The sequence below is a fragment of the Symphalangus syndactylus genome, chromosome 8 (genome assembly GCF_028878055.3).
Source record: "Symphalangus syndactylus isolate Jambi chromosome 8, NHGRI_mSymSyn1-v2.1_pri, whole genome shotgun sequence".
Taxonomy (NCBI): Eukaryota; Metazoa; Chordata; class Mammalia; order Primates; family Hylobatidae; genus Symphalangus; species Symphalangus syndactylus.
Genome location: NC_072430.2, coordinates 14,378,363 through 14,390,705, shown reverse-complemented (window position 1 = coordinate 14,390,705; position 12,343 = coordinate 14,378,363). Strand labels below are relative to the sequence as shown.

The 12,343-nt window shown below is 41.9% G+C and overlaps 1 protein-coding gene across 4 annotated transcripts in view; it reads left to right on the top strand.

The window, feature by feature from the left end:
- Window positions 1-12,343, top strand: part of RCOR1 (REST corepressor 1) — a 140,834-nt gene that overhangs the window by 103,908 nt on the left and 24,583 nt on the right. For all 4 annotated transcript variants that reach the window (XR_010121998.1, XR_008659321.2, XM_055288097.2 and 1 more), the window contains one exon: window positions 7,425-7,477. Coding sequence is in view for 2 of the 4 variants with exons in the window: in XM_055288097.2 (XP_055144072.1) it covers window positions 7,425-7,477 (53 nt within the window). In the remaining 2 variants the exon portion in view is untranslated. The remainder of the gene's footprint in view (window positions 1-7,424; window positions 7,478-12,343) is intronic.

Here is a 12,343-nt window from a genome sequence, read left to right as displayed (position 1 = left end):
CACTATGTTGCCCAAGCTGGTCTCAAACTCCTGGGCTCAAGTAATCCTCCCATCTTGGCTTATCAGAGTGCTGGGATTACAGGCTATAGGTGTGAGCCACCGCATCTGGCCAACCTTTTGTTTTTTTATGAGGGTACCTGGAGCACATTTAATTTTCTAAGGTTAAAAACTTACTTTTGCTTCACTTAAGGAAACCATGTGAGAGATGTTGAAAAATGCACTTTTCATTTTCGTCTCTGCCCTCCCAGCAACTAACTACTGGTGTACTCTGCCAAGACAAGCTTCAGACAAGTCACTTCTCTGGGGATTGGGGTTGGGGACTGACTTATTCTATAAAGTGGGATTTTAACAAACTCCCACTAAGAAATAGCTTTTTAAAAATTTATTTATTTTTTTGAGATGGAGTCTCGCTTTGTTGCCCAGGCTGGAGCACGATCTCCGCTCACTGCAACCTCTGCCTCCCGGGTTCGCACCATTCTCCTGCCTCAGCCTCCCCAGTAGCTGGGACTATAGGCGCCCGCCACCATGCCTGGCTAATTTTTTTTTTTTTTCGTATTTTTAGTAGAGATGGGGTTTCACCGTGTTAGCCAGGATGGTCTCAATCTCCTGACCTGGTGATCCGCCCACCTCGGCCTGCCAAAGTGCTAGGATATTTTTATAGGCGTGAGCCATCGCGCCCTGCCAAGAAATAGCATTTTTATAAAGAAAGTACATATTGTTAGCTACTTGGAAGGACTGGTTGGTGAAATCCTCAGGCAGAGCCTCTGGCTTGGCTTCCTGTGCTGTTCTCCACCCCACAGAGGGAGCATTCAGATGTTTACTGTAGTAATGTCTGTGCCCACCAGGTGGCACAATTGCTTTACTTAAATGATTTAAGCTCATTTTGATTCTCAGCAAGGTGTGATAACTCATTTCTTATTTTAATAATAAAAGATGCCACGATATTTGTTACTGTATTTTTAAAGGGAATTTTTGCATGTTCAGTTGAGTGATGAGAGAGAAATTGGTGTCATATTTCCTCTGTGGTACCTAATCCTACAGCAAGTTTCAAAAATAATTTTTTTAAAAAGCTCTAAGAAGGCTATAAGCCTTGTCATCAGCCCACCATATGGTGCCAGCCTATTGCTCTGCATAGAATATGCAAGATCACACGGTGTTCTGAATATCTGCAGTATCTAGGGGGAGAGAAGGGTGAGTTAAGGTTACTGTGGCAATTTTCATCTGCATTTCTCCCTTATTTTGCACTTGAGACTTACTGAGGGTACTAGGGCATTTCATTCATTGAATTAAAATGAATATAGAAACAAATGAAGTTTAGCGTCCATCTGTTTCTTACCCCTGCTTTCCGTCACTTCATCAACCACAGTTCTATTAACTTCATTCAAGCTAGATGCAGTATGTTGATTAGCCTTGGTTCCCTGTACCAAGGAGGCTGTTCTAATCTGAAGAGCCCTTCTGCCTCTATCTTTTCTCCTTAAGAGATAGAACTGTGTTGGCTGGTCCGAAGGTAGTGAGTTATCTCAACTGATTGTTCACAGTTGCAGATGGAACTCCTTGTTCTTCTCTCTTCCCGCTTGTCATTACTGCTCCTGGCTGGTCTTTTTTAAAAGAAGGAAGGGAGGGAAGGAGGGAAGAATTGTGCATAGAGGTTGTTTGTTTTTTTGTTGTTGTTGTTGTTGTTGTTTTTTTAGATGGAGTCTTGCTCTGTTGCCCAGGCTGGAGTGCAGTGGTGCGATCTCGGCTCACTGCAACCTCTGCCTCCCTGGTTCAAGCAATTCTTCTCCCTCAGCCTCCCAAGCAGCTGAGATTACAGGCATGAGCCACCATGCCCGGCTAATTTTGTTTGTTTGTTTGTTTGTTTGTTTGTTTGTTTAGTAGAGACGGGGTTTCACCATGTTAGCCAGGCTGGTCTCAAACTCCTGACCTTGTGATCCATCCACCTCAGCTTCCCAAAGTGCTGGGATTATAGGTGTGAGCCACTGCGCCCAGTGCATAGAAGTCTTAAACCTTATACCTTATCTGATATTTACCAGCTGTGTGACCCTAGCCAGATTACTTCTGTGAGCCTGTTTCTTTGTGAATGAGAGTGATAATGGAACTATCAGAGAAGATTTAAAAAAAAAAAACAAACATTGTAAAGAGCTTAAAACAATGGCTCATAAATAATAAATTCTCAAATGTTAGCTGTTGTTTCTGCTTGTTGGTATAGATGCTGAACCTTTAGGAAGCATTCCTTCATTGATCATTTATTGTCATCTGATGACTTGGCATTCCCATACTGTCCTACATCTGTGTTGTTATTTTGTGTGTTCTCTTCTGTTACCTGTGTGTTGTCTCAAGCTACTGTGGGAAATCAGTTCATTTTTGCTTTTTATTTTGGCTTGCTATTTAATACAGTGCTTTGTGCATAGTAAGTTTAATTCAGTAAATGCTTGATTAGGCTTTTGGAATTTTATAAATTTTCTTGAAGAATGAGGATTTCACATTCTGTCTTTAGGTGATATTATGAGGAAGCCCATAACTCTTTCACCTATGCTCTCCATAATGGTAAAACGCAGTGGATGGATTCTTCTGCTTCTGACCAACAGACTGGAATGTCAGCCAGGTTGCACAGGCAGGCCCGCTTTGCGCACCCTGTACATTGGGGAGGGGTGATGGGTGCAGATGCCCGGGCCTATAGAAACGTGCTAGCATTTTCTTGAGCAGCGTGGACTTTGCTTATTGTCCTGATCAGCATTTACTTCACGAGTCCCTGCCCTCAGTGGCTCCTCCCTTCCAGATTGGTGAATTTTTAATTGATAAGGGGCAGAATTAAGATTCTTATTGCCAGAGTTGGAAAAGTCCCCACGGATCCCTGTTTTCTTTAAGAGCAGTTTTTTGTAGGTAGCTTGTATTTCTCCTGCTCCTCTTCCTTCCTGTTTCATCTTTTATCCACTGACTTTTAAGCATCTGCTTATCTTTTGTTTTTTTTATAAGGGTAGCTGGGAACACATTTAATTTTCTTGGGTTGAAAGCTTTTTTTTGCTTCACTTAAGGAAACCACGTGGGAGGTTTTGAAAAGTGCACTTTTCATTTTCATTGCTGTCCTACCAGTAGCTACTGGTATAACTCTGTAAAGGAACAGGGTAGGTGGTGGGAAGGGAATTGCACCAGGGATTCTGAAAAGTATGGTAGATATCCATGTCCCTTGATTAAAGAAAACAAAAGCTGAGGATTATGTAGAGCAGGAATACAGTAAGAGACAAGGTCTGTCAACAGCATTGCTTGTGCAGATGGCTATATTCTGAGTAAACTCTAGTCCAGAACATTCTGTGAGGAGAGGAGGAGGAGTACCTACTGTGGTGTCATTTTCCCAGTTAGGTGATAACCTGGCTTTATTGGTGAGAACTAATTCTTGGGAAGGTCAGGGCGTTGCTAAAGATAACATAGTCATACAGTGCTGACTGTGTGCCGTGCACTGCTAGACAAACTCATTTTATTTTGAGACAGAGCCAGGATTTGACCTGGGTCTTTCTTACCCTGTACATAACCTGTGCTGCCTTTTATCTTGTGGGACAGGAAACCTCAAATGTTGACATTGTACATATTACAGCACCCCAGGCATTCATTCAGCAAATGTCTGTCTGATTTTTGTTGGACATTGGGAACAACGAAAAGAATGAAAAAGTATCTATTTGCTAGTAGGTATTAGATGGTAATTCCTTTTACAGGCTAGAGGGCTCCTGGTTCATTAACTTATTTCATCACAACCTTCTGAGCACCTAGTAGACACACCATGTGTCTTCATTTAAGTAGTTACTACAGTAACTACAGTAGAGTGCTTTCTTCCTTTACTTTAGATTTGAGTCATCAGGGTGATCTCCAAGAAAAAAATTTTTTTTTTGGACAGGGTCTCGCTCTGTTGCCCAGGCTGGAATGCAGTGGCACGATCTCGGCTCACTGCAACCTCTGCCTCTAGGATTCAAGCAATTGTCCTGCCTCAGCCTTCCAAGTAGCTGGGTTTACAGACACGCACTACCATGCCCAGCTGATTTTTGTATTTTTAGTAGAGACGGGGTTTTATACCATGTTGGCCGGGCTGGTCTCAAACTCCTGACCTCAAGTGATCCTCTTGCCTTGGCCTCCCAAAGTGCTGGGATTACCGGTGTGAGCCACCACACCTGGCCATCCAAGAAAATCCAAAAGTTACGTAACTTTAAAGGTCACCTTAGTAAGCATACCTTATTGTTTACAATATGGCAGATGTCCCGTATAACCTCAGCTGCAGCATTCGGAATCTACTGTTACTGTCTTACTATTCCTATCACCAGCTGATTCTTAAGTTAAAAAACAAAAGAGGAGATGAAAATGGAGTAGCATTCAACAAATGCTTGTGTGTGTCTTATAATTTGTAGCTAAATCTGGTTGCAGACAGTGGGCACAGGCTTTACAGGCCTTGTTACTGATGTAGCGGGAGGGACTCTGAGCAGGTAACATCTGCCCAAGAACCACGGGCAGGACTAGCCCCTGTGCTGGGCCACTCCAGGGACTCCTGCATCACTTGTTCAGCCTGTGCATGTGTTTGCTCAAAGATCATGCTCCTGGTGATCATACATACATTCTTACTCAGTTAAGGTAGATAATAGTGTGCTCTGAGACTTGAGATTTACAGCAGAAGCTTAAGGTTCATTTGTTGTTCATTCACCAAGTATTTATTAAAGGAAGGAGCCCTTCAAGCCAGTTTTAAAGAAGTAGACCTTCTCCAGAGTTGACCCTCAATTTACCGCAGATTGTTTTCGCCTTCTGTCCTTACATACTCCTGAGTGCATCTCATGAGCTGGTTTTTAATCAGCTGGCCTGCTGTCTGTTTCTAGGTCTGGTATGCGGCCATTTGCATCTCATCTCCTCCAGTATGAACCCCCACATTACCTGTGTCTCTCTGCAGGATTCTGGCCAAGTATACAGAACCACCTGTTCGAGCAGCCTCATCTGACGTTTTTTAAGAATCTGAGAGCACTTTTATTTGGCATAATCTACTGTATTATGAAGTAAAAAGCAAGGGACATACTTTGGAGTAATTCCCTGCCCTGCTTTTTTTTTTTTTTTTTTTTGAGATGAAGTCCTGCTCTGTCACCAAGGCTGGAGTGCAGTGGCACGATCTTGGCTCACTGCAACCTCAGCTTCCCAAGTAGCTGGAACTACAGGCAAGCGCCACCACACCCAGCTAATTTTTGTATTTTTAGTAGAGATGGGGTTTCACCATGTTGGCCAGGATGATCTTGATCTCTTGACCTTGTGAGCCACCGCTTCGGCCTCCCGAAATGCTGGGATTACAGGCGTGAGCCACCGCGCCTGGCCCCTGCCCTGCTTTTTAAAATCCCCAGTTATACTTTTGTGACGAGCTATGGTCATTTCATTTGTCATTTGCTGACTTTCAAGTAAATTGAAATTTTACTGTAATCTGAGTGAAGTAACCAGTTTGTAACTATTTTAAATATTAAAACAAATCAAAAATTAGTGGCTTAGTATTAGAATTAATATTGAGCTGCAGTATATAATTAGTTGCTGTTTGAATTAGGTTGACTTTTTCTTTTGTCAATGGAATATTTTCCCCAATTTTTAGAATACATGCTTCTATAAGAGTTGGAATTCTTTTTCAAAATTGATTTCTGTTTCCTAAATTGGTTGACAGTTCTCCCAGAGCTGGGAGCATGCTTTTGGTATAATCGCACAGCAAACTAAGACGTAGAAGCTCAGACTTTTATTAGGACTCCTCTGTTTACTCTTTGTGTCATAGTGGGAAAGTGGATCACTCTGAGCCTGTTTTCTCTAAGTTTGGGCGTTGTACCTAGAGAGTAAGATTTAGGAGCCAAGAGGGAATAGGGGCTAGTCAGGATTTTACTGCCTATTTCATACAGTTCTATGCTACTTGATTTTTTTTTTTTAGCTTGTGTTATTATTTTTTTAATTCATAAAGGAAAATCATGCATGAACATATGGCAGTGCTATTGACTAGTGCATTATTTTTTCTTGTACATTTGGGAAGAAAGACTAGAATATCCTCAGGGAGGAAATTGATTCATCTTTGGGGGTGGCAACTTCTTCTGGAGGTTGAGTCAATTTGTTTTCCTTGGTATTTTCCATGGTTCTTGAAAGCTAGCCACCTTGTGTTGGAGTCGTACATATTTGAAAGCAAATACCAAGCACTGGGTCACGTAATCTATCTCTTAAGAATTTTTTAAAACATAAAGAATAGTTTGTTCATTATTCATCCTGAGCTGAAACCAAAAATGACCCCCAATTTCATATTTCTTTTTACTGCTAAACATATTGTTTAAAGTAGTACTTGTTGTAGAAAATTTTAAGCAGAACTAAAGGTTTTGTCTTCCTTTTCCTTTTTTCTTTTTTTGAGACAGAGTCTTGCTTTGTGGCCAGGCTGGAGTGCAATGGTGCAATCTCGGTTCACGCAACCTCTGCCTCCCGGGTTCAAGCGATTCTCCTGCCTCAGCCTCCCGAGTAGCTGGGATTACAGGCGTGTGCCATCACACCCAGCTTATTTTTGTATTTTTAGTAGAGATGGGGTTTTGCCATGTTGGTCAGGTTGCTCTCGAACTCCTGACCTCAAAGTGATCCGCCTGCCCTAGCCTCCCAAAGTGCTGGGATTACAGGCATGAGCCGCTGCATCCAGCCCTGACTAATTATTTTTAAAAATTATTTGTAGAGACAGGATTTCACTATGTTATCCAGGCTAATCTAGAACTCCCGGCCTCAGGGGATCCTCCTGCCTCAGCTTTCTGAAGTGTTAGGATTACAGGCATGAGCTTTTGTTTTTCTCTTTTAAAGAAGACTCATAATCTCATCACCAGGCGATAACTGCTATTAATATTTGAGAATATTCATTCAGACATTTCTCTGCAGGATGAATAACTGTATTATAATGGTTCCATTTTGTTACTATGTGTTCTTTATTTTTAGTCTTGTACATGACAAGTGTATTAGTCCGTTTTTATGCTGTTGGTAAAGACATACCCAAGACTGGGAAGAAAAAGAGGCTTAATGGACTTACAGTTTCACATGGCTGGGAATGCCTTACAATCATGGTGGAAGGCGAGGAGGAGCAAGTCATATTTTACATGGATGGCGGCAGGCAAAGAGAGCTTGTGCAGGGAAACTCCCCTTTTTAAAACCATCAGATCTTGTGAGACTTACTCACTATCAGGAGAATAGCACAGGAAAGACCATCCTCCATGATTCAATTACCTCCTATTGGGTCCTTCACACAACACTTGGGAATTGTGGGAGATACAAATCAAAATGAGATTTGGGTGGAGACACAGCCAAACCATGTCAGCAGTCCTGAAATATACACGTATATCAATTCTAGCAGACCATAGGGTGTACTGTGTCCCTCAGTTTGTTTACTGGCATCTCATCTTGTTTTTCAGTGGATGAATACATTGCCATTGCCAAAGAAAAGCATGGGTACAACATGGAACAGGTAATATCATGGTTTTCTTTCTTTTGCTGGTTAAAAATGAGTATTTATAACTAAATTATATTTTTTTCTTCTCTGTATTGAGTAGCAGTGTTTCCTCATTAGCAACTTTTTGATAATTACTAGTAGTGTTACACAAACTCTGGTCTTCTTTTTCTTGTTCAAGATAAATATTAGAGGACCCTTTGATTTGAAAGGCATATCTGCATTTCTGCAGATCTACAGCCTTTAGGACACTGATTACTTAGTGATTACTAAGGAGCTAGATGCTTGAGCATAATGCTTTCTCATTTGAATATATGATTTATTTGTCATTCTTCTGGTTGTATCATGATGTTTTTTGACTCATGTTTTCACATTCTTACCTAAAGTGTTTTAATATTCACTGTTTTGAATCATTTTCAGTTTGAGATGGAGTCTCGCTCTGGCGACCAGGCTGGAGTGCAGTGGCGCATCTCAGCTCATTGCAACCTCTGCCTCCGGGGTTCAAGTAATTCTCGTAATTCTCGTGCCTCGGCCTCTCAAGTAGCTGAGATTACAGGTGCACATCACCACGCCTGGCTAATTTTTGTACTTTTAGTAGAGAAGTGGCCTCTCAAAGTGTTGGGATTACAGGCATGAGCTACTGCGCCCAGCCAAGATTTTCTTTTAAATATTGTTTGGAATGTACTAATAAGAAATCCACAAGATTTATTTTTCTGCAAAAGTATGATGATACCTTATTTCAGCTTTAATGATTTATTTTAAACACATCAAGTTGGATTAATGCTTTCCATGGCATTAATCTAGATCTTACAACCTGTAAGTTACTGACGTTTCTTATTTTTCTGAATGATGGAAATTACCAAGAGTTTAGATTATGTGAAATTGTACCCTTTCTTTTGGACTTGGCCTTACATTTAATTACTCTATCCTGGTCATTGAAGCTACTTTTAATTATTAAATGATTGCACAATATACCTGTATGAATTCTTAAGGATGGTAGTCTTGATCATTTCTCCTTTAAAAATGATCATTAGTGGCCAGGCGTGGTGGCTCACGCTTGTAATCCCAGCACTTTGGGAGGCCGAGGCGGGCGGATCACGAGGTCAGGAGATCGAGACCACGGTGAAACCCCATCTCTACTAAAAATACAAAAAAATTAGCCGGGCGTGGTGGTCCCAGCTACTCGGAGAGGCTGAGGCAGGAGAAAGGCGTGAACCCAGGAGGCGGAGCTTGCAGTGAGCCGAGATTGCGCCACAGCACTCCAGCCTGGGCGACAGAGCGAGACTCCATCTCAAAAAAAAAAAAAAAAAAAAAAAAAAAAGCTCATTAGATGAAAATTTCCTATAATTCCAGTGTTAAAATTACCATTAGCAAAGTATTGCTGGATTATCTCATCTTACCTCTTTTGTTTACTTATTCTATTTCTACTTTTTTTCTTTCTAAGCTGAGAAGACCTTTATATATCATATATATAACATACATAAATATATATAATTTTAAAAATAAAAGAGTAACACAACAATTGTTCTTTCATAAATTACTTTTTTCATTTATATATTGAGGCAGTAAAGTGTGATACTTGAAGAGCATAGATCCTAGAACCATGCTGGTTCTATGACCAGAGGCAGGGAAAGGCAGTGCCTCAGAGAAGACCTTCAGTTTATACTCAGGCTGAGCCTCAGCATGGAGGCAAGCCTACAACCAAAAGAAAGCAAAACTGTAGTAAAAACATGGCAAACCCTGAGGGAGAGTGTGATTATGAGTTTACTACATTATTAGATTCAGATGTCTAGGTTTTAACAGAAAAATCACAGAGCATACAAAGAAACGGTAAAGTATGCCCATTCAGTAGAAAAAGATTAATCAACAGAAACTGTCCCTGGGAAAAGTCCTTAGTGGCAGATCTGCTAGGCAAAGATTTTAAAACAACTATCTTAAAGATGTTCTTAAAGAACTAATGGAAGATACAGAAAAAGTCAAGAAAATGATGTATGAACAAATGGAAATAACAGTAAGGAAATGGAAAACCTAAAAGGAAACCAAATGAAATTCTAGAGCCTAAACACTTGAAATGAAAAATTCACTAGACGTTCTTAAAGGCAGATTTGAAGAGTCTCAAGAAAGAACATGAAGAAAGGACAGTGGAAATGATTCGAGTCTGAGCAGCAGGATGAGAAAAGATTGGAGAGTGAACAGAGCCTAAGGTACCCTAGGGACACAATCGGGTGGACTAGCATATGCATGTGGAAGTTGCATAAGGAGGAAGATACAGAGATAGGGACAGAGAGATGATTTGAAGAAATAATGGCCAAAAATTATGCAAATTTGATGAAAGACATGATTATAAACATCCAAGGAACTCAGTGAACTCCAAGTAGAATAAACTCAAAGAGACTCACCAGAGCACCTAATGAAACTTTGAAAAGACAGAGAATCTTGATAGCAGCAACAGAGAACTAACCTATTACATATAAGGGATCCTGAATAAGCCTATTAGGGTATTTCTTGTCAAAACCTTTGGAAGCCAGAGGCAATGGGCTGATATATTCAAAGCAGCAAGAGAAGAAAACTGTCAACTAAGAATTCTATATCTGAGAAGATTCTTTCAAAAGTAAAGGGGGAGAAATGAAGATATTGTCAGTTAAAAGCTGCTGGAGAGTCTCTCTGAAGAGACCATAGTGGAGCTGAACTTGCCAACTGGTAATCCCATTGTCTATAAATTGGACAAGAACTTGAAGCCCATCAAGCCCCTGAATAAAAAGAGTTCCTGGGGATGAAGAGACCGTGCATAAAGCCATGGAAGCTGTGGCTGCCCAGGGCAAGGCCAAGAAGTGAAGGCCAGCAGGCTGACTGCTCTCTCAAGGAGCACTCTCCATGCCCAACCCATTCCTCTTCACCTCCCTGTTGCACATGCCACACTGACCACATCTGCAGGCATCTTACGTTGGAGCTGCAGATGGGAACTCATGGCTCCCATTTTCATTGTAATCATTTTTGTCTCCTGCACCCACTCCCTTCGTATAATCTAGTCAGATAGCACCTCTGGTGCAGGGAGAAAGCTCCTCTTATCCAAGAGAGTTGAGAGGTAGTGACTTGGGCTTTTGCCAGGGCTTGTTTACTAAGGACCTTTGCGGGAGGAACCATGCTGTCAAGACCAAAGAGGAGAAGCAAAGAGAGCCTGCTTGACCCCAGGAGCCAATCCTGTACTCTTCTCTAGTCAGGCCACTGTCAGGAGAGCTCTGCTCATTCCACTGGAAGATGACCGTAACCTGCACAGTGATGTGAAAAAACAACTATTTCCTCCCTGACCCCAGGGGAGGTGGCTCTAGAAGGTTGAGAGCAATCCTGGATTAAGTTCATGTGTTGGATTTACTTTTACAAAAAACTGTATGTATAAATAATACAAAACAAAAACCCTTCTGGGATTTTTTATTTTTTATTTTATTTTTTTGAGACAGAGTCTCACTCTGTCACCCAGGCTGGCAGGCAATGGTGTGATCTCAGCTCACTGCAATCTCTGCCTCTTGGGTTCAAATGATTCTCCTGCCTCAGCCTCCTGAGTAGCTGGGATTACGGGTGCCTGCCACCACGCCTGGCTAATTTTTGTATTTTTAGTAGAGACAGGGTTTCACCATGTTGGTCAGGCTAGTCTCGAACTCCTGACCTCGTGATCCACTCACGTCGGCCTCCCAAAGTGCTGGGATTACAGGCATAAGCCACCGCGCCCAGCCCCCTTCTAGGATTTTTAGTGGCAGTTCAAATAGTCCCACATGTGGTCATCAGAAAATAAGCCATTCCATCCTGGACAACATGGCAAAATCCTGTCTCTACAAAAAATTAAAATCAGCCAGGCATGGTGGTGTGTGCCTGTGGTCCCAGCTACTTGGGAGGATGAGATGGGAAGATTTGTTGAGCCCAGGAGGTTGAAACCAGCCTAGGCAATGTAGTGACACCTCATCTCTCCAAAAAAAATTAAAAATTAGCCAAACATGGTAGTGTGTGCCTGTAGTCTCAGCTACTGTGGAGGCTGAGGTGGGAGAATCGCTTGAGCCTAGAAGGCAGAGGTTGCAGTGAGCCAAGATCATGTCATTGCACTCTAGATCACAACTCTGTATCAACAACAACAACAACAAAAAAAAAAGAAAAAAAAAAAAGAAAAAAGGAAAAGAAGCCATTCCTCACACCAATATGGGATAAGCTCCTTGACCTCTAAGGGGTAGGATTGCATCCTGCTATGGGTTTTCGAATCCTTCCACTACCTTGTTTTGTGGCAGTGAAATGCCTCTTGATCACGTCCAAGTATGTCTTTCACTGACTGATTTCCGAATCACATTCTAATTGCTTGGCCCTGCCATGTGGACCCAGTATTCATTTTGAGCATAACTGTACTAAATCTTTCTTTCTAGATCAGTGTATTAAAGGCGTAATGTGCAATTTAAAATAAATAAAAGCTTGTGTCTTTTTGTTTGTTTTGTTTTGTTTTGAGACAAGGTCTTGCTCTGTCACCCATGCTGGACTGCAGTGGTGTGATCATAGCTCACTGCAGCCTCAAAACCCTGGGCTCAGTCAAGCAGTCCTCTTGCCTCAGTCCCCCAAGTAGCTGCAATTACAGGCGTGCACCACCATGCCTGGCTAACTTGTTGTTGTTTGTTTGTTTTTCGTAGATTCATGGTCTTGCTAAGTTCCCCAGGCTGGTCTCCAAGTTCTGAGCTCAAGTGATCCTCTCACCTCGGCCTCCTGGAGTGCTGGGGTTACAGGTGTGAGCCGCAACGCCCAGCCTCAGAAAATAGCTATAGAGGCCGGGCGCGGTGGCTCACGCTTGTAATCCCAGCACTTTGGGAGGCCGAGGCGGGCGGATCACGAGGTCAGGAGATCGAGACCACG